The following is a 26,646-nucleotide window of genomic DNA, read 5'->3' as shown; positions in this document are numbered from 1 at the left end:
ACATCTTAGACTACTTATCTATCTTAGCCCTTTGGATTAACCGTCTTTATCTTAAATAAACTATCCGACTCTATTGAAGGGAAGCATTCTGTATTACCTGAAGCACCTGAATGGTGCTGGTCAACTTGGTCAGAAGACTGAAGCCCATAGGCAGATTGATGCACAGAGGGTTGGCTAGGGTCTGAACCAGGCACAAAATGAGGAACGCCTATAAAATCAAGAATAAAGTCAAAATTTGCTAGCTGTTACACATTTCTTGTAATTAACATTAGCAAATCTGGTATGTTCAGATAAAAATACAAAAGTCAATCAATCAATGTTTATCTACAACCTGTGCCAAGAAAAAAATAATAGTTATACAGAGTGATCAGTAAAAGTGTTCTAATACTTTGAAATTTCGTTCTACAAATAAAAATGAACAAAAAGGTTCATATGAAGGTATATCTGTCTGTATGTGTTTTTTATTTAAGAAAAAAGAAAAATCTTTTGAACCGGTTAAGATAAAGTTATGAAACTTGAGAACTGTATTAATCTTTAGTACACCTTTTTTTAAACAAAATATTAACAAAATCCTTTAACCCGTTTAAAAATAGCGTCTGTTTAAAATGTTTAAAGTCAAATAACAAAAAGACCGGTATATTTATAAAAACATGCATAGGATACCAACTATTAGTCATTTTTATACCAATTCCAACGGTACGTTTTTCAAAGAAATCCGTCAACGCATAAGCGAGCACGACCACTTTAAATATACGCTTGCACAAGCCAGGAGCACCAAACATGTCCCAGTTGAGAAGTATCAGTTGTTTGTTGCTCCTTACATACAGTCAGATAGATAAACGGAAAATAAAGGATTTAGGAAGATACCTTCATATGAACTTTTTTCTCATTTTTATGTGGAACAATTTTCCTGAAGACTCTTTGTAACGTTCATGGTGGTATTGGTGGTGATGATGTTGATGGTGACGGTGATGGTGTTAGTGGTTTTATAGTAGTGATAAGGGTTTTGTTGATGGTGATGATGTTAGTGGTCTAGTAGTGATTGATGATGGCTTAGTTCATGGTGATGGTGATGGTGTTATTGGTCTAGTTTACTGAACACCCTTTATAACGTTCATGGTGGTATTGACGGTGATTATGTTGATGTTGATGTTGATGGTTATGGTGATGGTGATGGTGTTAGTGGTTTATAGCAGTGATGGTGATTTTGTTGATGGTGATGATGTTAGTGGTCTAGTAGTGATTGATGATGACTTTGTTGATGGTGATAGTGTTATTGGTCTAGTAGTGATGATGACTTTCATGATGGTGATGGTGTTAGTGGTTTATAGAACAGTGATGGTGATGAAGTTAGTGGTCTAGTAGTGATTGATGATGACTTTGTTGATGGTGATAGTGTTATTGGTCTAGTAGTGGTGATGACTTTGATGATGGTGATGTTGTTAATGGTCTAGTAGTGATTGATGATGACTTTGTTGATGGTGATAGTGTTATTGGTCTAGTAGTGGTGATGACTTTGATGATGGTGATGTTGTTAATGGTCTAGTAGTGATTGATGATTATTTTGTTGATGGTGATTTTTTTGATGACTTTGATGACTACTTATGACGATGAATAACTACTTACATCCTCCTCACTGAATGTCTGCTGAGCCAGGGTATATACGGTGACTGACAGCAGAATCATGATATTCGGACCATGAGCTTGTATGGAGGCCACCATAGTGTGTAGAACAGCGTTGTACCCCATGGCCACACCCTCTTTTCTGGAACACAGTCAATCCTGTTGATAACTGCACTCAGCATTGTAGGATTCTTCCTACCAAATTCATTGCAACAACAGATAGTTTAGGCTACACATTTTTATGCCTTAGATCGTTCTTTCATTATGGAATTCGTCTTCCTCAAATTACAACAGAGCAATAGTTAGTTTCAAAGCAATACCTTCTAACACTGGAAATTTTGTTCTGCACAACCTCTGTCAAAGAGCGCTGCTTTATCTGGAACATTCCAGTGGCTGCCTCCTCCAGAAGGAAGAGTCTTTCCCGCTTCGCTGGAAGACACTGACTCAGAATACGACCTGCCAGCTCACGACTCATTACTGCAACAAAATATTAAATATCATAACAAATCATGCCACAAGAATAGTCAACTAATGTATTAATTATTGTATCTAATAATATCTAATTCACCTAATATGTGGGTCAAACTAATGACCTGCATGTATCGATCTCTAGTGTCATTAAAGTGCTCATAGAGCCTATAGCTTATTCTCAAAGTCAGCAGAGCTGCCTGTGATATTCACCTGTAATTTTAAACTCATAAAATTATGTCTGAAACACTTTGACACATCCTTTCTACAAAGGGTTTCGTTTATAAACATTTTATGGCTTTAATTTAGGAATACGTTTATTACTTGAAATATAATAGTTTTCAAATGTTTTCTGAAATTGTATTATTTGAATAACGTACTACAAATGTTTTGATATATTTTAAACGATTTCTACCCAGCAGGGCACTAATATAATTAATAAACTTATTTTTTCGTAATCTATTCATTTTAATGGGAGATTAATACTAGATGTAAACAATTTCCTAAACTTATTATCACATATTTTAAATTTTTTAATTCTATTTCATTTCCGAAAACATACATTACCATACTATTAGTTAACACTTTTATCAGCAACACTAAAACAATTGAACTCTAATAGTACAAAATACATAGTTTTCAATCTAGTGAACATCATGATGTTCCAATAATAAATTAACAGCATTTTACTATCTTAGGAAAAGCTAAGTAATCTGGAAATCTATCATTCGAAATCAACAAATTTATTTTTATTTGAGCGTCAGAAACTAAAATTCCAATTGAACTAAAAATGGAATGTGAATAATTAACAACGTTCCAAAGGTACAAGGTTAAAATAATACCGTTCCAAGGATACAATAATACCCTTTTGGAAGATTTGGTAATTTTTCTCCAGTGGTTCTTATGAAATCTTAGGCATAATTAAGTGTCTAGGCAAACAAAATTAAAGTGTGAAACTCACCCAGCAGCGGTATGAGAACGGCAAGAAGAGTAACTACCCCTACCACAGCTGTTCTGTCGAAGTATACCCACAGAACTATGAGCACGAACAGGGCGTAGAACGGTCCAATCAGAATGTACGGTGCCTTGACCATGGCTAGCTCTGCCAGCACCAGACCTTCAGTCACCTGACCCATCTTCTCATTGATGTCTTTCACCCTGTTGTAATTGGCATCCAACTTGAGTAGCTGAAACAACACCGGTCTGTAAGTCATAAATCCCACATACTTCACCACCAATAAACGCTAATCTACTTCTTCCAATTCAGGTTCCCTTAATCTTTATTAGACGAGCGTACCAATAAACGCTAAATCTTCTTCTTCCAATTCAGGTTCCCTTAAGGTTGGGACACACATAACCGCACCGTGCCCGACACGTGAGTCGCCCGATTGTCGGTGCGGGCTCGGCTCGGTTACCGTGAGGCCACACATGTCCGTAATGCAGTCCCGAGCGCAACAATCTCACTGTTTGTACTAGAGCATGTTTCTTTTTCAATTCGAAGTGACAGATACTTAAAAAATATTCGGAAGATTAAGTATTGCTTGAGAAAATTGTTAATATCATTGTTGTTATTTTTTATTAATCGCTGTGGTGAATGAAACATTGTAATGGTACAGTAAAGCTTTGTACAATCAGCTAGTATGTAAAATTTGTAAATATCATTATCTTGGTTATATATTTTTATCCCTATAATTCTTGTTCATTGTGTTTCATTGCAGTGAATTTCGGTCAAATACACTATAAACAGTATATTTAGTGTTTTTTTGTATTAATCCCAAGAGCTATAGTGTGATGCCAGAGAGTTTGCCATGTTGCAAGCCCTTTTATAATAATTTGTAAAAATAGTAAATATTTGTAAAAAATATATACTGGAGAACTTACAAAAAACAGATTTTACAAAAATGTTTTTTTTATAGCTCCGAGGACAAATAATCTATTGCCACAATTACTCAAAAATAGTAGAAACATAAATATATTTTCTAAAGAAATTAGAGTATGGTTGATCGGTCAAAATGATATTGAGTATTTGTTTAAGATAATACATTAGTGTTAACCATACACTAATGTATTATAATAGTCTTGTCTGCTAAGTTATAATAATATTTAAAATAGACACGTTAGTGCATTACAAAAATAATTATTTATAATATATATTTAATGTTACATGTATAAAGACTGATATTTGAATTGTAAATCATGCATAAATCCTTTGTATTTTAATACAACACAATAGTTATACTAAATTTAAAACTTTGAAAACGTAATATTACATTATTTACTACATAAGAGCTACAATAACTCATTTTTATCATTTCATTCTTGCTCGTTTCCGCTATTTTTATATTTTACCCCTTTTTTGTATATAGTATGCCCAACACAGGCACAGCCTTATGGGGTACCTAAATTTCCCTTATTTTGTAAATCTATTGGGCCTAATTATTATTTTAAAAAAAAAGAAAGAAAAACCTATAAGGATGTAACCTACTTTTTATATTACTGCTATTGTAAATACGTTATGTCATAGTATTATTTAGTATCAAGCACTGGCAATAATATTTATTTGTAGTATTCAGTTTGTTATTTTGGGGAAATAAATTATTTCTTATTATTAATTTATTTTAACATGGGGTTTTTCTTGCTTGAAAATCTTATTGTAAATAAAATAATTTTTATTTAATGAAGTGAAAAGAATAAAAAAAATAAAAATGTCATAGAAACATTCTAAATATGACCCTTAAAAAATACCGGAATAAATTTATCAAGTAACTTCAATACATCAAAGAAAAATAGATTTTTGTGCAAATAATTACATGCTTGTTATTTATTAATTAATGAAAAATGTTTATAGATTTTTCATAATTCGAATTAGTTGTTTAAAATCACTTAATGTACAAACATGGTTTTCAAATTTGTTGTAATTTTTAGCACAATAACAAAATATGACTAGTTTACTCTACGGTAAGAAAATGTAAATACTTCTATAAATATAAATATGATTTTATACGCGAACACAGGATGTAGAGTTAGTAGGCTATACTAAATAATTCAATAAAATAGAACGTTGTAGACTACTTAAATAGTTTTTAAAAAGAAGAACGCAACAGTAAACAACATATGATGCCGCTCGTAGACCGCACCGTGCCCGTCAAAATTCAAACTAAACATATCGGTGACGGTGCGTGCACGGTGCGGCCACGACGGTCTGGTGTCGGTGCGGACATGTGTGGACTTGCAGGTTGAAAACTGCGCTGCAATTCTTTCACCGTATGACGGCCAGCATACGGCCGACTGACGTGTCGGGCGCGGTGCGGTTATGTGTGTCCCAACCTTAAATCTTTATTAGACGAGCGTACCAATAAACGCTAAATCTTCTTCTTCCAATTCAGGTTCCCTTAATCTTTATTAGACGAGCGTACCAATAAACGCTAAGAAAGAGTGTAAGAAAAGCCTATCCTCCCTATCTCGAACCTTATTCGAGGGAAGTGAAGCTGATCCTGTTGGGTTCTGCGATCAGCAACCTACACAAGAATCCCTCTACCAAATACTGCGGTTCCTGAAGATACAGGACGCGGTGGATTAGGTAGCAGGACTGCAGCCTGCATACGGTTTCCATAGGCAACAATCCTGCAGCCCTTCGATGGGCAGACAAGTGGTCGTACTTACGTGTATTGTAAATAAAACAAACAGCCATGTTCTTTACTTTTTAAATTCTGCCAATATCTACCCTCGAAATGCTTTCACCGTATCCAGGATAACAATAAAAGAACACGGATAAAATCAAAGATCGTGTAAGGCGCATCTTTGCTATCATTGGCGAAACCAACTTACTATTTAATCACATTTCATAAGTACCAGTTTAATAAGTTTCTGTGGCCTGTTGATTGAAAAACATTGTATTCAGCGTGTATAAAGTTCAGTTATTTTTTAAAGTATACTTTTTACTTGTATAGAACATTTTTTATTTAATCACGGTCAATTTGTTTGATGATAAATAAACCATTTAACTTCGCTAGTTTTACATACAGTATGCTTAATAAAAAAAACCGATGTTGCCAAAAAATAAGAAAGATTTTCAAGACAATTGACTAATATTCTTGCGTAATTAGTTTTCATTGCTTTGAAATAATTATCTAACCCTTTATAAAAATAAACATGCAGAAAAGAGGAAGAAACTGTCAAATCCTATGTATTTTTATTTTCCTAACCTATAAGTAACATTAAAAACCTCTTTGGTACGCGGTACAGACTATTTCGGAGTGAGATAAGACAGCGATAAGCTTAGGCCGGTAGTGTTCTATCTGCACTCGAGTTTTGCACTAAGATAAAGTAATCGTTTATCACGTAAACTAATAGCTTGGTATCTTCTATGCTCTCTCAATTTCCAGGATTATCTTATTCACAAATTTTAATTAGGAATTCCCTGTTGTTCTTCCGTGTACAACTGCATTGCCTGTATGTTGACCAAATTGCATAATAAATTATTCTTTTGCGTGTCTAAACCATAATGGAAGTGGTTGGGTTTTATAGTTGAATAATAATACCGTACTTTTCAAAAAATTAAAAATATCGTTTTTTCATTTATTAAAAAATTAGTATTGCGTGGTCTTTTAGAGTTGCTCACTTTTCCCTTTTTAATCCCATTTTGGACAATTATGTACCGTGTAAAAAACTTAAATAATCATGTGATGCCGCGCGGCCTGCAGTAATCGGGATTCTCGAGAAAGATAACAGCGACAACAATACCGACCGCAATACCTGGAAATGCTTGTTGATTGATGGAATGTTAGTTCTGTTACTCAACTACATCGTTTTATAACGTTCTAAGTTCATTGAAAAAAGTTTAAGCGTTGGGGGCATATAACGGAATCTGACCCCATTTTGGGATGCAAATAGTAACTAATTGGATTTTCTTCAACTTTCCTGAGTTTATTATTAATCAATATATGTAGCGTTTTATTCTTATTTAATAGCCTATATATGTGAGTAAGCAGACAATTGTTTACAGAATTACTTCAACATTGTATTTTCGGACATTTACCATCGTTTAGTGATACAAAAAAAATCAGGAACACTACGTTTCGAGATCTGGAATCTGATATCTTCTTCAGGTAAATAACGAACTTAACACATTAATAACTAAACTAGTTTGTAATTATGTGTTAGGTAGTTATTTACCTGAAGAAGAGATCAGATTGCAGATCTCGAAACGTAGTGTTAGTGATTTTTTGTATAACTGAACGATGGCAAATGTCCAAAAAAATTCAGTTTCCTTTACAATCCTTCAATTGTCAAAATCAAACTTCAAACAAAGAACTTCAACATTATTTTCACTTTATACTTCTTGAAAACTTATTAGATCTAGATCTTGAAAATCTAAAATACATATTGCATTTTGTTAAAATATTAAGTATTGTTTCTGTTGGTCAAACAGTTAGAAATTTCTATAACCTATAGGCCTACATTAGTGCTGTAAAACCTCTGTAAGGGCAACTTACATTATTCATACATCAGAATCAAACAAACAAGTGGTCTGGATGGGCAGCAGCTGTTATAAAAGTTCTACTACGCTCATTAGCAACAGATACACAACCAATGTGTAGGTAACAAAACAAAACCAATTCGACATAAGCAAATATATATTATATGATCTGTTAATGCCATAATATAGACACAAAATACTGTATGTAGTTTAGACGACTTGTCAAGAGCAACTTTATCTGATGCTATCAGTAATCCTTGAAGCGAGTTGAACGTCTTCAACCGTTTAAAAACTCAGGCAAAAAGGTTTAGCTTGCGTTTCCAAATCCCAAACACAAGGCCGTAACGAGCGTGGGGATTCAAGGGGTCCGGATCCCCCCCCCCGAAATGTTTAAATTTCAATTACTATTTTAGTAAACATTTATTCTTATTTAAATAGTTCAGTATTATTGACTTGTACTGCTGAAAGAGCGTTCTCAACAAACTATCGGGTAAAGAACTTTTTAAAGAACAAAATGGGGCCTTACTCTCTGACCACTACGGGAAAATATCAGTTGTCTGGATCCCCCCCCCCATCTCTTTACTGGTTACGTTCTTGCCCAAACAGGAAAATATATTTAGTACTCTGTATATCAGTTTATAAATACTGGAAACTTACTCACCTTCTTACACAGCAGACTGTGGCAGGATATGCGGAGTTGGGTGCCGACTGTCATGGCGATAGCGTTCCACCCGTGATGCAGCATGATAGAGAGCGCTGACGAGACGGAGAGAGAGAGTAGATACTCTTGAGATACTGACGAGAGCACATACCAGTACAGTACCATTCCTTGGCAAATGCTGGAACAGTTGTTACAATTACTGGAAAAGGTTCACTTCAAAATTAGCTTTGCCGAGTAAGAACGTGGCAAGGAAAATGGGGGGGGTTGCCATCATGTTGCCAAGATATATCATCACCGTAAATGATTGGCTGAACGTTAAACAATCTGAATAATCTTACATCCTTCTCTATTGGTATTTATAAAATACCAAATAAACTTATTTTTGTTACCTGTTAGGTTTTTTAATAAATGTTAAAGTAATCTTTAAACGGATTTAAAGGGAGATTCTCAATTCGACTTGTTTCTGTTTTATTTTTTCAAGTTCTTCTATCACTTCTAGGCCTACTGGACCAATCGGGGTTAACCCTTTTTTAATGAAAACAATATACCAATGGTGTTAAAAAAAAACACCTCAGTGAAGTTAAAAATGTCACTTTTCGTATTTGCTTCGGGTTGCCGCTTTGACTTTTTTACGGGTATATTTTAGAGCAAACAGGCAGGATAAGTCCACAGATCCGAAATTTCCAAATCACCGTGATATTACCTCAAAGAAATTGTTTTACTGATCGTGTCAGGGTCAAAGGTGACGGTCCTCTGAGAGGTAAAAGAGAAAATACATTTCCTAATTGACTATTACTTCTCATGACTATCACTTACATCAGAGGTGCTATAAGAAATGTTCCTGTTTATAGGAGGATTCTAGGTTACTAGGGCCTGTTGAATGACATTGAACCATAGTAGTAGAATCCGGAATAGGTTGCCGGGATGGAGATTCTCCAATAACCATCTCTTTTCTCAGAGACGCTACGATACATTTTGGTTTTATGCTATGGGTCAAAGTGACGGCTCTTCTGTTGAACAATGTAGAATCAATCCGTCCTGGAGCAACACGGCATGAGAAGAAATACAGAGAATGAGATCTACAAATTAACGTGACAAATTTCACTGATGCTTCTGGATATTTCGTGCAACCATTTCGGGAGAAGTAAAAGAGATTTGTAAACTGAGATGGTGTTTTCTCTCGTTCAACACGATTTGCTACAGTTTTAATAAGAAATTTTTATTTTTTGTTTGGTTTTAGAATGATGTAAAGTTGAGCTTTTATGTGGAAGGAATGTCCTGGACTAACGGCATATATAAAATGAGGAGATTTCTCCAAGTAACAATCACTCATCTCAGACAATGGACGGGAAGTAATTTCCCTTTGTATGAGGTACCGGTACTAGGTGAAGCTGCATCGCGAAATCTGAGGAACATGTTTCATCTTGGAGTAACAATACAGATCGCCTGCCTATACAATCTAGATTGTGATATTTAAGAAGGAACTTGTCAGTACTTATTATACTGATACTTATCAAATACTATATTACTTATCATGTAACAGCAGGCCAAAACAAACAATAATAGCGTAACTCATAAACATACTGGACCTATTGTATTGATTCACAACACCCGGTAACTCCCTGCTTTTTTATTTTGATTGGAAAATTCTCACTATAATTTTTGAATTTTTTACCGATAGGCTCTTCAAGGATGTTTTTCGTTGGGATGTATCACGCAGCCCAAGCTGTTAGCCGAAAGCATTACTTCCAGTTTTTGTGTAATACTGTGAGTAAAATAAAGAGTGGCCTGATGTCGACTGGAATCTGTTTCCTCAGAATCAACAACCCCAACAATCAACAGCGATAACGGGGCGCAAGGAGCGCTCGGCGATAAGGATTGTGATAACGATTATATCTTATTTATATTTTTAACATAGACCAAACTATTGGAATGGTTTCATGGACGATAATTAAGGTGCGTCATAAGTAAGGTAAATAATGCAAAAGAATATCGAATAAGAAAATCGATACAATCATATACTATAAATCAAATATTGGAATGTATTAACGTTAGTATAACAATATTCAGTGCTCAGACATATATATATATATATATATATATATATATATATATATATATATATATATATATATATATATATTGCGATTGTTGCCCTCATTTAGAAGTAGGACGAAATCAGTTTAGAGCGACGAACTAGACTAGTGCTAATGAATTCCACGAAACTGATATCTAACCTGTCATCTTAGTTTGGTGGATTGATTGCATACGTTATCAAACAAACTTACTCATGTACTAACTGACTTAGCTGTTCCTGGAACATCTTCATCTGCACTCCTTTATGCATTAAGAAGTTAAACCGTATTTCAATAAACACAATTTTAAAGAAAAGTAAGTTTTTTTTCAAGTTTATGTTATTCAGCAAACCTTTAGATTATTTTACGCACGATAAATATTTCTTTTAAGATTTGTACTGTGGAAAAGAAGTTTAAACTATATCCAAATGACCTTCCAGCATACTTTATTAATAGAGATCAATTAAATTACCCGAAAGCTTTGAAAACACCAAGTTATAAATGTTGAAGGTTTTTCCAATTAACCACATGTTTTGGGACACTACAATATTTTTTCTGTGTAAAACAAAAATTATAATAGATTACTTAAAGGAAACCTTATGGGTAGAAACTTAAAACTAACATTGTTATTAGCAGTGGTTAATTTTTTAGTTAAAACGATACAATTATTTTCATAAAGCCTGAGATCGCTTTCAAATACTTTTAATCATTAAACATGAAGAACATGCAAGATAAATTTAAAAACTTTAACAATAAATTGTATTTTAAGAGCTCTACTTACTATAGGGCCTCCACGAAGAGCAGGCTGGCCGTAAGAATGACAAAAGAAGCCCCAAATGCAAACCAAATTGCCTTAGTGACCCTCGGTTCACGGGAAGTGTCCATTGAAAATAGCAGCTCATTCGTCCAACCCCTGGAAATAGCAAAAACATTCAAATTCTTCTGTGCACGGCTAGCAGATATTACATTAGTAGAGTTCACTGGAGAAAAGAGAACATTGAAAATAGCAGCTCAATAGTCCAACTCCTGGAAGTAACAAAAACATTCACATTCTTCTTTGCACAGCGAGCAGATATTACATAAGTAGAGTTTACTGGAGTAAAGAGAAGATTGCGTACATTTCTTTTGAGAAGGAAATACTCGCTGTCGGCGAAATAGATGTCCATTTATCTCCTTGCACCTTGCTCATTTTGTCTTATAACCTCAATTGCTGTGATTTTTCAGTTTTATTAAAATTCTGGAAGTAAATTCGAACAAATTTCTTAGTCTTAGTCTGTATATTTAAATTATTACGTTTCCACGACGGTGCCTAATGTATCAACATTGATTAATAGTATTAAAATCATTTTTCAACTTATCTTCGCTGTATACCAAAATTACGTGTTTAATAGTTTAAATATGTATACGCACCACATTATAGTAAAACAATAATTAAGTAGCAACAATGCCAATACACATAAACTTCATTTTATTTTCTGAAAATAACCATACATCTCGTTCTTTAAAAACATTTATTCTCACCTCAACAATGATAAACTAATCAGTTCTAAACGATTTAGAATGTAGGACACTCGAGTTTACTTACATAAAATTTTATATAAAAAGAAAATCGACCAGTTTTATAGAGAAAGTTTTATATATCGAATATCGAGCAATCGTGTAAAATTGAATACCTAACGTTGAAAAAAAAACACATATATAGAGTTTTGGCTTTATTTTAAGTAATTCCATACACTGAAGTGAAGAAATTAGTTACGCTTTTCGCTTGATCATAGCAAAAGCAGTTATTGAACACCAATGAGAGGTGTCGAGGCATAAAGCCAATATCGTCAGCAGAAGAGGCGGACGACCAACTGTGTTATTGGCACTCAGGTAGTTGAGTGGCGTTTCTGCGTTAATTGGTTTGTGTGCCATAAAGGGCGCTAATTATCGGGATGTCCAATCTAGAACTATTGCTCTATCGTGAAAGTACATTATAGACGCTGACATCTCTGACAATTCGTTATGCACTTCACTTATTGGGACGTATGGTTGTCTCGGAGCAAAAAGTATTATTACGTCTGGTTTCTCACAACAGAACTGATCAGGGTCAAGATTAGTAGGATTCAGAGAAACGTACGAATTTCCCTACATGAAAGATGCGTGAGAATAGCGAGAACTGTGCGTAAAAAGCTTTTGAGCACAAAATTCTCGATAGCTTTGAACTCTCACTAGAATCTTTTACTTAAGATCATTTTCCTAGACTACATATACGAATTTCATTTTCCTATAATCCTCGGAAATATAAAAATGTCTATACATGGAAGAAGCTTTGCGAGAGCTGTGTGTGTGAAAAGTCTCTGACCACGCAATCTCGATAACATTAAACTCTCACAACTCGACTACTTAGGATTATTTTCCTACAATCCTCGGAAATATACGAATTTCTTTGCATGGAAGAAGAGCGAGCGAGTGCTGTGCGTGAAAAGTCTGTGACCACAAAGTCTCGATAATTTTGAACTCTCACAACAACTACTTAAGATAATTTTCATAGAACCTTTTGGGAAAATAAGAATTTCTCTACATAGAAGAAGTACGAGAACAGCGAGAGGTGTTCGTGAAAAGTCTCTGGGCACAAAGTCTCGATAACTTTGAACTCTCACAAATCGAATACTTAGGATCATTTTCCTATGATCCTCGGAACTTACGAACTTCTCTACATGGAAGAATCGTGAGATAGCGTTGTCTATGTGTGAATATGAAGTCCGTCGATTCATTTAAGTATGGAAGTTTGATAATTATTTTTAACTTGGATCCACCAGGTACCAGTGCCCTTCTGTGATCGCATCACCTTTCAATGTCTCTGTCCAACTTTTGATTTCCGTTGCTTCTGCATACAGTGTGTAACAAATGCTGCATGCAGAAGTTAGTGGAAGACATGATTTTTTGGTCCTAACTTCGCCTCTATAAATAAAGACATTTGTTATTTCATTTAAATCGAGGAATTGTTTTGGAAGGTGTAAGCTCATAGAAATGGATTTGGCAGAATGTGACACGAATATTGTCTACTCAAATTACATAGATTTAAGATCAGGAAGTGATGTAAAAGATCTGTTATGGTACAACCAGGCATAAGGTTTATTGTAAAGTGACACAAAATACTGTGAATATAAGTTCGAGAAATTATGTAAACAGTAGAAGTAATGTAAATAATATTAAGTGGCACGCATAAAGTAACGAAAGTGTCAAAACCCAATTCCATGAAAATCAAATATATTGAAGGTGCCAATGTACTGAAGGCAGCATATGAAAACCAGTCTTACTCATGAAATTGTCATAAAGGTTTATAAACCACCAGACCTGAGTGATGAGTGAATTAGATCCATGCCTTAATTAAGCATCAAGCAAAGTAATTGGTATCTGCAAGACTTTTCTTATATTCATAAAAAGTATCTGCTTAAGATAAAAGTATCAATATCATTATTTCCTCATTAATTAGAACACAAACGTTGTGGTACTTTAACTACATTATTACAAAGACTGAGCTTTAAAAGTGTTGAGCTTAAAAATTCAATAATGAAGGACATCAAGCAGTTTTATGAGGAACATTGCTCTCCCATGTTTTCCCTCACCCTCATTCTATCACACCCCTCATATTTTTAGACTTCCCTCTTCTATATATTTCTGGGTTAAAAATTATCTAATTTAAGCTATAAAAGAACAAACAGGTCACTAATTAATCGTTAATGAACTCCACCAATTCAATATTTAAAAAAATAAAGTTCTTTGTTGTTCAGTTTTCACTCATCTGCTTGTCATATCAATCAAACAGAATTGAAATGAAATGTTACACACACGCAAAAATACACATTTTGATTGGAAATTTGATAAAAATAGGTTATGTCCCTTTGACATCATAAACTGTAATTTTACACAATATGAAATTATTTTTACTGCAGACAAATTGGTGTAATTATTTTACGAAATACCGCTGCAGATGAGTACATTTAATATAATTATTTGCTTAGTTTGATTATTACATTTTAACCTTAATAGAGGGTTTAATTATGTCTTAATGTAAAATGTCCCAGAATATACAGTAACTAGCAGTTACCCGCGGCTTAGCTCGCAGTTTCGTTTTAAAAATCAGGGACACCATGGGCAAACTCTTTTTCAATGATATTCTAAAAGATAATCCAATTTCTGATCCATTTAAAATTTAAATCTAAAGAACAATGTTTTGGGACACTAAAGTAGGAGAGTAAAGTATACAGATTTTTGCGATGTCCATGAAATCACTCGTATTTACCCCCAACATTCCATTATACTTGATTTTGTTTTTAGGAGAAGCCGAACCTCTTTTAAGCCTTATTCTGCCCGTCCTCATGGGCCACTGGCCTGTGCGAGGGTCTTATCAAACAGAATAAGGGGGAGAGTCGATACAGTACAAGGTCAATGGTACAGATAAAAAGTGCAAAGGTCACAGACAGGATTCGAACCTGCGCTATCTCTAACTCAGATTCTAAGTCCAACGTCTTAGACCGCTGGGTCATTGGCGCTCCCAACAGCTAGATACAGATTAAATCCCAAAAGATGAAATAGCTGCAACGATTTCAGTAACAATTGTACTATTTTAAGTCAGTGTGGAGGAGTCCTTAGATTTCCCCTCCAGGAGGATTCACCTCTGGCTGGTTTATACCTACCAGTTGAATCCACACTGGGTACAGCAAAAACCGATGTGTCACTTAAATATGAGCAACCTTATGGATATCCAGGAGCGGCACATCACTAGCCGAGATCAATATCGAGATTCTGGAGCGCAAGGGTAATTCGATAGGTCTAGTCTACTACTACGGGAGATTACTGTTGGGGTTGGTGGGGTTTGTTCCCTAAGTATGAGAGGTTCTTGCTAGCCTCAATAAGGGTGTGCCACCCCTGCCTGCTTTGACTAGAGAGGCTGGTTCTGAGCTGGCTTCTCCTTCTTCCTAGGGAACATGATTAGTGCCCTAAATCTTTCCTCATAAATCTCGACAGGAGGCGGCCCCTGCTCCCGACCTTACCCATCCAAAATATCCTGTCACTCCGGAAGGTCCTTATAGGACTAGGTGCAATTTTCTAAGCTTCTTGTCCTAAGAGAACAAAAAACTGTTGTTCAGAAACTAAAAAATTTAAAAAGTCTTGTGTACAACCAATTGAGCAATTGAGTGTACCAGTTGCACTAAAAATATATAGAACAGACTGGTCAATAGTTTAACACTAACACGCGGTATAAAGAACACCGACTTGACCCACACTGTGCAAAGCAAAAATCAAGTTTTTCACAACACCTACATGATGCAAAACGTGATATGCACAAAATAAACCAGGGTCTAATAGGGCTTCACGTCTGTGGGAAAGGAAATGTGTTAAAAACATTAGAAGAATATGAAATATAAAAGGCATTTAATGATAAAACGCAAAAAATCACAATAATCCAATATATGTACAATAACTTTTTAACGACATTCTCAGTCGAAATCAACCTGGATCGCCTGTTTCCAACAGTCATCTCCCGTAGACTTGACCTACCGATCTACCCTTGCACCCCAATATCTCAACATTTGCGGATAGTGATGTGCCGCTCCTGGACATCCATAAGGTTGCCTAGACTTAAGTAACATAATGATTTTTCTTTACCCACTTTAGGTTCAACAGGAAGGTATAAACCAGACAGAAGTGAACCCTCCAGAGGAAACTGGGAACATTTACGATATTAAAGTATAATTTCCGTTCAAATCCACCATTTTTTTACCACAAGTAGATACGATACAATTTGGGTTAGCGTATGTGTGATGTGTGCAAAATAAATTATTTCTAGAATTTCAATATCACACATTCTAGACTTGTTGTAAAATGCATAAATACCTGAAGTAACTTTTTCTTTTTTCACTAATTTTCTACATACATGGTAGCCATGTCGATGAGAGCTATAGTAGTCAGTAGTTACCCTTAATAATGATGTTTTGATTATTTACATGTTTTGGTTATTTACTTATTTGATTATTTTGTGTTTATCTTTATGGATAATTCCAATTTCATTTTTTGTTGGCGCTTATTTTAAGTGGTATTATACGCTTAGAAGGAGATTTTATTACGTTACAAGCTTGAGAAAATATGTAGTACAGCTTTGTTGCGGCATAAAAATGAAAGGGACCCAAAACAGGCACTTGTTTAATTGAGGTTGTTTAGTTTCAATTACGGCTTTTGTTTGAGGTTAATATCTTCATATTTTATATAAGTAAGGCTGATTAATAGTATTATGCTAAATAGCTTTTCATATTACATTATTTTATTTTGTTTCATTGCCTCTTATACCTGTATCTTTATAATCTGTCAGCTGTATCCCAATGGTATATAAGTGAAAAGATAAGAATACTTTGGAGATTTTTGCTCTATTGTTTACAACAACAGAAACTCATCTTTTCAAGAAGTAATATCTGCTCCCTTCTTCTTGTGTAGAATCTTAAAACATGATTAAAAGTGCATTAATACAACTGCAAAGCAATTTAATGAGGGCAGCTAAACACAAAGTCTATAATATATATATACCAAACTTTGCATTTAGCTTTTTTAGAAAGGATCTGACTTGGAAATGTTGTTATATAAGAATTGTCACCAACACTTAATATAAAATGCATATCTTGATAAGTATATTACCGCTCAATGTTATGTAATTAACCCGCATGATATAGACTATTGTACTGTGAAGAACACAGCTTATAGATTCAATGAAAGCATCTCACCCCACTTTCAAGTTCAACAGACGGAACAAATCTCTAAGATTATAGTATTATCAAAAAAGATAAACTCGCCTCTCCAAACGCTCGCCCAGCTGATTACTTTCAAGGCCGTCCAGAACATCGTAGATGTCCTCGGGCTGCAGCTCTTTTTTCTTGCCCTTTCTGAAAAGTCCGACCAACCACCTGTAAAATAATAAAATATGTTGTACAGCAATGTTTGTGGAAAAACCCAAGAAACTTCGATAATTGCGTTTATAAATAACCGTATAATCATTTTAATCCCATTCAAAACATATATGGGCAGCCTACAAACGCATCTTTGGAAAATGTAAAACATTACAGCATTTTTATTTTATTATGTCAACTGCATGGAATTGTTTTGAACTTTTTGGTCTTTGGTGTTGACAAACTATCAATGGAACATCTGCTAAACAGTTTTTACAGCCTCTACATTAGAGGAAAGTTACTTATCTTGCTCAAAATTATATTTCCCAGAACCGATTAGAGTGCTGTTGTGTGATTTGAGTGTAAGTGCGTTTGTCCTTTGCAACCATATTGGTAATACAATCGAATGGTATTCCATGTAATTATAGCCCTTAATTGCTGTTCGAGTTAATAATAAAACATGTCAGTGTAATAGTTAAAAAAAGAATCTTTTGCTACCAGTTTTGACTCTGCTCAGTAATTTTTAAGCGTCAGTAACGTGTAGAAAAATTTCTCCAACAATTGAAATTGGTTTACAAAGACCACCCTTTGGGGTAATCACATTTACACGTTCACGATGACAGCTAATTTCCAAACTTTTTTATATGCCGTCGAATTTTGCAATAATAATGGAAGACCCCGTATCTTTTTACGTTAAACATCTAAGTACGACGAGAAAAATATGTAGGTTTCTCAATTTTGCACAGCAAAGTTTATTTCAATAAGTTTTACAACGTTTTTCCGTGTATACCTAAAAAACACAATTTACTTTAAAAATTAAGCAATAGTGCGCCCGACGGGGTACACGATAGTTTTAAGAATTTATTTAAGCGTGGGATAAAATTTAACCAACCACCAAGACAGGGAAACAATAAAAACGCAATAAGGAAATGCATTACACCGTGTACCTCACCGGGCGCACGACGCGCTTTACTAAAGCCCGGTGTGTACCTTATTGGGTACACGACGGCAGTTGTAAAAATCGCGTGTATCCAATGGAATACACGTTATCGTGAACGAGATAAAAGATAATAATATAAATATTCTAGTTATTCCAAATGAAGTTGCCTTAATTTTGAAAACACCTAATGTAATATGGACCAAAATTTGCAGTATATAAGAATTGTATTTCTTAAACCTTTTAGTACGTATTTTATTCAATTTATCAGTTCATTTTACAAAAATCCAATACATTTTACAACTATCTTTTCACCATAAAAACACCAGTTTCGCTTAATCTCCGTCCTTTCCTACGAAATCAGGCGAAAACTTTCGCTTGCCGTAGCTCGCTAACAAAGCGTTTCCGAACATATGTTTATACGAACTTTCTCATTATTTTGATGAGAGAAAACCACGAGAAGTTTGTCGGGTTACTCGTGGAACAGACAGTGAACAGCGAAGATAAGACATGGTAAATGAAATATGTACCAAACAAATATTGAAAATAAAGAGTTAAATACAATTTATTTAAATCTTGATACATCACATTGTTGTTAATTCTCTTTATGACGTATGAATTTGTTGATTAACCTGTCTGTTGAAGTATACGAAAACATAATTAAACAAGCCAGAGCGCACGCGCAACCGTTTTCGTCCTGTATGACGAACACTAACAACATTCTGTCAGTCCAGTACTGTGAATGAAATGCACTTTGAAGTATGCACGTTATCTCGCGGAGTTCCTGGAATTCCCGATAGTGTCGTTGCTGTACAAGTCCTAGATATGTATTGTGCTGCCATCTAGCAGCAATGCTTAAATCTATTTACGCCTAGGAGTTTGGCGCGCTTTTACTTGCCTATTTAGTTGAGTGCCTGGAGCGTTCAAAACGTTAAAACTTTAGATCACAATTATAGTGATTGAATTTATATGGTCGACGTGGGATTTGTTAAGACTATAAATTGCAATGTTTAGTTTTGCTTTAAATACTTTTATATATGTGGATTAGAGGCACTAAAGTTAATTATAACTATAACTAAGAAAGGTAATTATGACCGAGTGAGTAAATTAAAGATAACAGTCTCAAATGTACGATGAAATGTCTAGGCTAATTTAATTTTAAATAACATGACTACTGTGAAAATACACATGTTATTTTGTAACTGTATAAAAGGATGTGGAGCTGCGTGTGGATGCCGGAAAAGTGGCTTTTACTATAGTGTAGCATGTTTACCATACAGTAAAATAGTTGCTCTTATACTTCACGTATTATAAAAACAAATGAAACCAAAGAATGTATTTTATGTATACAAAAATGTAAAATTTATAAACAAATAATTTTAAAATAATATATATATATATATATATATATATATATATATATATATATATATATATACATATATAAATATATATACATATATATATACATATATATATATATATATGTATGTATGTATGTATATATAAACATTCCAAAAGATTTTAAGGTTAAAACAACGTATAGATATAAAAATACTATTTAAAGCTAATCTAATGGTCAAAAATTATTTTTTAGGGTAGTTTATTTAAATAGTGGAAAAATCGAGAGCACAAAACATGTTATCATAAACATTGCAATTTATAGTTGCAAAATACCACATCGACCGTATAAATTCATTCACTGTAATTGTAATCCGAGGTCATTTCAAATATTTTAGTTTTCTCTGATTGAAATATGGAGTTTTTAACTAAGCATAAATTTATATATTAATTTTAGTAAAGAAGCCTACGTTTTGAACTTGATACCATCCTAATTTCCATATGCTTGCACTAAAAATCAAAGAAAATTGTTAATTTTTTTATTTTTTAGTAAATCAAAATTAATTCGAAACTAGCGTGAAAATACCACAAAAATGGGAGTTTCTGTGTATTGAAAAGTAAAAATTTGGCTTTGGTCATAAAAAAATGTTAGGAATTTGCAATACAAGTTTCCTTTGAACTGTAAAATATGGTATACTGCACATTGAATTTGTGTTGAATACTCTACAATCATATGGTGCTTGGAAAATATAAAGTATTTTATATCGTTGTATTTTTATGTAATGTAACATTTCTGAGAAATTTTAGTTTTAAGATGGCAGCTTCCAGTCATTTCCTCTACCAAGAATTGGCAAGGTAGCTGAGATGATAAGCTACTGGTTACGCAGTCTTCTTTGTACTGCAAGGCAAACTATTAAAAATGAATGTCTGTTTGATTTCAAAAGACGTACCGTACTTACTTAGACGTTTATAGCATAAAAATGCATTTTTCAATTTGGGTTGCAAGATATTTTCTAATACTTCATTACTCCAAATATAAATAAATAAATAAAATATCATTTTTATAGTTTATCAACTTAATATAAAATCTACTCATATAGGCAAATATTTGACCGCGAAAAGTTTTAGAACATGTTTATGAAACAAGTTTTATTTTATACATAACTATGCAAACTACGTTGAGATTTAACTATTATTTTATCTTGAATTTCAAGATAAAATAAATAGTCAAGAGTTGGAACTGAAGCAGAACTCTTAACTTACCAGTAACAGAAAATTGAGAGCAAATTAGTGCCGTCCCTAGGGTTCTTGTTTCTTTTCTCTCTTTTCTTTTGCTTGTGAGAATGCTGGGATTTCTGTAACATTAACAGCATTACTAGGCTAATTTGGACAACTGCAAAATTGCTGCTCATTCTCAGTACATATCAATATGCCTCCACCGTTATATACACATGGGTAGTATTCTAAAAAACACATAGGTATTTTGCTATAATTAGTACAGGCAGACCATACATATATTATACGTTAATTTTATTCAGTAGTAGTTTTAAAAATTGTAATAAACATAAATGTGCCTATTGAATTTTTAAATTCAGGCACAGTAATACCAGGAACAGGAATGAATATTGGCAAACAAATCACAAAATACGTAATTAGAATAGTATATTGTTGTGATTCGAAAGCAATCTGTAGACCTCTCTTTGAGCAATGATAAATATACAGCTTAGTAATAAATTTAATCCTTCCTACATTGGCATACGTACGTATTTCTTGTAATTATTCAAATAAACAACATTTAGATAAAAGTAACTTGTTGTGTAAAAATAACACTATAATACTAAATTAAGTTATACATAAATTAAATGAAAAATGAATAATTGTGTACATGAACAGAGTGTGACAGAAACGATTAAGCATTTTAATGACCTATAAAGAAGTGTGTGAGGGCGGTGTTTGAACACTATCCTTCAGATATACCCAGAGGAAGAAATCTCAAATACTCAAGTTTGGTTACCGTGCAGGCCACTCCACTGTTTGTGATCACTGATATTTTGTTTTCATTATGTGCCGTAACTTCATAACCTCAATGTTCTCCAGTCCAAACTATGTTTAATACTGAAATTAGGTCACTGATGGAAGACAGTGATAACAGGTTCTCCCTCCTCCCTTCCCCACATTCCTAGAAGGTAAACGGACTGTAGGTCCACGTCATAAAACTGCCGGAAGCATTTCTTACCTACTTCTTAAGGGGTGGACAGTGGGTCCACGGTCCCGGCCTGGGACCCACTGTCCGACTCACGGGTTTCTTTTGACGAGGGGGTTGACAAGGGATCGTCGTACTCACACTGCAGCACTTGAATGGATGTTTCGAGATCTAAACTCTCTATCTGCTAAATAGTTTTCAGTTACACTACATAAGACAGCTGCAAAAGAATGAAACAAAATTATATACATAAAATAAAGTCATGTTAGTTACGCCATTTCTGACTTAAAAATGTCTGTAACGATTATAGTGGTCTTTGCTTTATTGGATACGTTTTCGCTCCGACTATGAGAACAACGATTAAAATATCGTAAGAATGCACAGAAAAATCAGGTAAAGAGAACAAGACATTTATATAATAGTATAAGAGCCTGTTAACTTTAGTCAATTGTTCTGTGTAAACATTGTTTTATAGTACCACAATCATGAATTACCTTATATTTAGTCGTGAAAGCATAGAGTAACCTTGATAATAACAACACTCCTTATTTCAAACTTTTTTGCGACCATTGTTGAGCACAAGTAAGACAAATATTTGGATAAATAAACTAACAGTTTTATTAAAAGTCTACTTTTAACTGTACGCTTTAGTAAATATTGAGTATGCATTATGAGTACTGTATGCAGACATCAAAGGAATGTACTATATAACTTTTATATAGTTATAAAACGCATATTTTATTTGACTTTTGACAGAAGTAGGCTTCTCAGAAGTTTGTATGTACCTTGTTCGAGAAAACAAAGGAATATTAAACTAGGGCTTTTTTATTAACTAAACACCAAATTTTAAGAATAAAACTAATAGGGTTTAAGAATAAATTTAAGCATTTGGAGCGTTCGAGGTCCTTATAACTGCTAGTAATTAAACATGTTATCTCCTGTCGTTCCGGGATCACTATCTATTATATAAAATGAAACTGTTCGTGTGTAACAGCATCACTCACAAACGGCTGGACGGATTCGCCTAATTTTTTTTTTAATTTGTTCGTCTTGATCTGTAGAAGGTTATAGGATAATTTTTATCCCTTTCCCGATTCAGGATTCCGCCCCACTGGTTACAGAAATACCCGTAAGAAATGCATTGCAGGAAACATATGTTATTAAGTGAAAGAGTCTTTTCAAAATTTTTTTAATCAGCTGTTCTTTGTAAACATATATAATGCGACAAAAAATATATTTATATATAATTTAATTACTACACTTATAGTTTTAAAGCATAGAGTAAGCTTAAGAGAAAACGACAAATTTTGTTTAAAACTGTTTCTGCAATCACTGTTAAACATAGACTTTACTATCCAGATAATACAATTCAAATTTGACGTAAAAAAATTCACCTTTAACTGCAATATTTATTTAATATAAACCATGCTCATGCTTGATCAGAAGAGCAATGCAGATATCATAATTACTATCTTACGTTGGCTACAAATATAAAGAATGTTATAAAATCAACCTTAGTTGTTTTTTTTTTTTGACAGAAGTATCAGGAATGTGGTACATACCTTCATAAATGCGCCAAGAAGCTCACGAAGGAACGACTATCAATTATCTCAGCAATGTTTAGAATGTGATAGAAAATGAATAAGTGAATATAGTGTACTGTTTTCAACGGGAAATTGCGTGCGAAGCCGCGGGAAACTTATTGAAATGCGCAGCGAAGCGCGCCGGTCCGCTAGTTTGAAATAAAGTTAATTTTTTTTCGCAGCAGCGAGATATAGCGATGAATAGCAATTGGAAGTTTAAATGAAACTAGACAAATTTTTTAGCCGTTCATCGAATTCCTGTTTGAGTGACATTTACATTGTTAGCGGCATAAGGTCACTATTATGTAAGTTAGTATGTCTGTGTAGGCAGATGTTTTGTTTACTGTTTGGATTATTTGCCAAAAGCCACTGTTTAATTAAAGTAATAAAATATTTTTTCTTCGTATCTATTTAACTTAATTTGGTACAATTTTAAAAATAATATATTAGATATGAACTAAATTGTTATTTTAACTATTAACAATATTAATAAAACAATAAACCATCCATTGCAATTAACGTGTACTACGAGTAACGTGTCTACTGGTATTACAGTATTACACAAACAATGGTCCAATATAAGGAATAACTAACACAAACTTACTGTAGATGTTTATGATTCATTAGGACAATGCCAAATTAATCAGAAAGTAATATAATGCTATATGGAATTCGTTAAGATATAATCCCTATTAGTAATCCACTTCATATGTGATAGCTTGAGTAAACTGTTGCTAATAATTTACTGCTTTAGCAGTACACTGTGCGAATGTAGTGGAAGCATCACTGACCAGAATAAAGAATAAGTGCAGGTAGACAAACTAATGCATGGCCAGGTCAGTTTTGAAAAGTAGGACAGTTAGTCCGCAGTGTCGGCGTGGACTAACTGTCCTACCCTGCAGAAAAGTGACGTCAGCCTCCCTCGTCAAACTAGGCGTGGACCTACAGTCCTACAATCTTTTCTAGAATTGTCTGAGCCTAATCGCTTCATCGGCTCTACCCCAGCCGGCACAATTATATTTAAATAACAACCATCTTTAACCCGCGGCTTCACTCGCATTTAAGCTATTAAATAAGCATCGGTAATCATTACTAAAAAAATGAAAGGCACTTCTGGTTCACCAAGTAATGGAAGTGAAACTTTACCACTGGAACAGCACATTCCAGCAGTTTCATCTTTCCATTTGAAAGCATCGCAATACTGACATATTTTATTCATTGACCCAATAACAAATAAAGGATGATTATGATATTCAATTGAAGAGTCTTATTGAAACTCAGTACTATTAAATACAAACCAATAATTACACGAAATTTCGACGCCGCGTGTTCTGCATTTCTGCATTATGTCTTCTTCTCGCCTGCGATTGTTCTGGCATTTCTATCGCTCTTCTACCTGCCTGCAGCGCAGCTTGTCTTTCTGAACGAACTTGTGCCTGAAGAGGTGTTTCTGCTGCTCTCAAAACACTTTGACGCTGTACTTGCTGTTGTCTTCTCAGCTCTGCGTGAACCGCAGATTCTTTATTCTGTGCAACTTTTGCTGCACGGGTCTGGGACGAATTTTTGGATAGACCAGATTTCCACTTCCGAGGCATTTTTAAAGAATAATGGAGTAAGAATTGGAATCAGTGAGTAAGATCTAAAATAATAAAATGCATCTAACCACAAAAATTACACTTAACCTGAAAAATTCAAATAGAAGAAAATAACATTAGGTACTTTGGGATTATACCGACCACATCCAGACATGAATCGTTATTTGACATTTTGCTTCTACTGATTACTAGATTAGCGTAGAACAATATTTCGTCAATATAAAACAGGAATTGTCTTATCCCAAACCCCTCCCCATCCTCAGACAGAGGTCAAAGTCGAGCGGTCTAGTAGATAACGTGATTGCAGAGTCTCACCGCCCGTTCAGCTGGTGCGTCGCTTTGTTGTACTTCCGTGTTTTACCCCTACATTTCTCCAAACACAAAAATTCAACAAAAACAACATTACCAAACAAAAACTAAACTCTTTATTGAAAAAAAACACTCAAAACTTGTTTTTATTCTTGATCACACTCCGCCACCCACCCAAAATGCCAATGTCAATGAAAGAAAAACATCCCTCGAGATAGTACCTATCAGTAAAATATCAAATTCTAGAGGGGCTGATCAGAAATATAAATTGAATTGTAATGGAAAGGCAATTATGTACCGTGCAAAAAACTTAAATAATCATGTGATGCCACGCGGCCTACCGTAATCGGGATTCTCGAGAAAGAAAATATAACAGCGACAACAATACCGATCACAATACCTGGAAATGCTTGTAAGTTTGTAATTTTGTAATTAAAGAGTTGTTTTTTCGTTCTATCATGTTTGTTTCTATAAATTTATATTTTTGTGTTCTTCATACCGGTGTGGTCGGTATAATCCCAAAGTACCTAACATTAGATAAAGTAGAATACCAAACAGATGAAATTGTAATCAATTGAATGGATGGATTGGATTAGATGTTAACGTGACCATCGATAATACAGTGTGACGATATTACAGTACTCAGGGTTGGAACTCCATTACTGGAATGCTAGAAGGCGTTGAAATAAATTTTGACATTTTCTTGAAAACAAATTTTTATTTTTCCTGCAAAATAAATTTTGTTTAATAATAAAAAGTATCCTATGTTACTTATAATACCTCCAACAATATAAGTACAAAGTTTCATGATGATCGGTTAAGTAGTTTTCACGTGAAAGCGTAACTAACAAACTTACATTCGCATTTATAATATTAGTAGGGATTTAATCAATATATAAATATAGCGTGATCTATAATAAAAGTATAACTACGTTAGTTTGTTTTTGTTAGGTGATCACCTGCCTACGCCTGTAGTAAACAAACCCCACCTCACTACGCTCACCTTTTCCGGTTTTTGACTCCAGAACGTAGATCAACTTAAATGGAACCCTTAACCTTACTAGTGCCTGACACAGCCGATACCGAGTTACTCTATCTTGGTACTCAACATTCGGTTTCGGAAAATACATAACTTTAGACCAGACATGTATTCAAAACCTCTAAAGATATATTAGGACTCTTTAATTTGATATATCGCAATTTTGTTGCAAAATTTTCCATTTTTCTTAGATATCAAATATATTTTGATTTTCCTGTGGAGCTCTCATGGGATAATTTAAATTTTTAAATTAACTTGTTATTTCCAAATTATAAAAATATTTCTAAATTTACGTACCCATTCAGGTACTTTTAAAAATGTCTACTATAATACAATAAAATAAATTACAGGATACAAGAAAATAAGATGTTTAGTTAATTATAAAGGACTAAGTGTTAGTGCCCATTACA

At 34.0% G+C, this 26,646-nt stretch overlaps 1 protein-coding gene across 3 annotated transcripts in view; it reads right to left on the bottom strand.

Annotated features, from left to right (window-relative positions):
* LOC124355388 (ATP-binding cassette sub-family C member 4-like) overlaps positions 1-26,646 on the bottom strand; it is a 107,048-nt gene that overhangs the window by 56,747 nt on the left and 23,655 nt on the right. For all 3 annotated transcript variants that reach the window (XM_046806512.1, XM_046806511.1, XM_046806513.1), the window contains exons 2-9: positions 20,771-20,862; positions 17,137-17,247; positions 11,088-11,219; positions 8,232-8,409; positions 3,053-3,278; positions 1,944-2,100; positions 1,627-1,765; positions 98-208 (exon numbers count right to left, since the gene is read on the bottom strand). In XM_046806512.1, the coding sequence (XP_046662468.1) occupies positions 98-208; positions 1,627-1,765; positions 1,944-2,100; positions 3,053-3,278; positions 8,232-8,409; positions 11,088-11,219; positions 17,137-17,247; positions 20,771-20,862 (1,146 nt within the window). The remainder of the gene's footprint in view (positions 1-97; positions 209-1,626; positions 1,766-1,943; positions 2,101-3,052; positions 3,279-8,231; positions 8,410-11,087; positions 11,220-17,136; positions 17,248-20,770; positions 20,863-26,646) is intronic.

Source organism: Homalodisca vitripennis, chromosome 2 (genome assembly GCF_021130785.1).
Source record: "Homalodisca vitripennis isolate AUS2020 chromosome 2, UT_GWSS_2.1, whole genome shotgun sequence".
In the NCBI taxonomy this organism is placed as follows: domain Eukaryota; kingdom Metazoa; phylum Arthropoda; class Insecta; order Hemiptera; family Cicadellidae; genus Homalodisca; species Homalodisca vitripennis.
The sequence above is the reverse complement of the archived record's forward strand: the minus strand, read 5'-3'. Positions and strand labels throughout refer to the sequence as shown.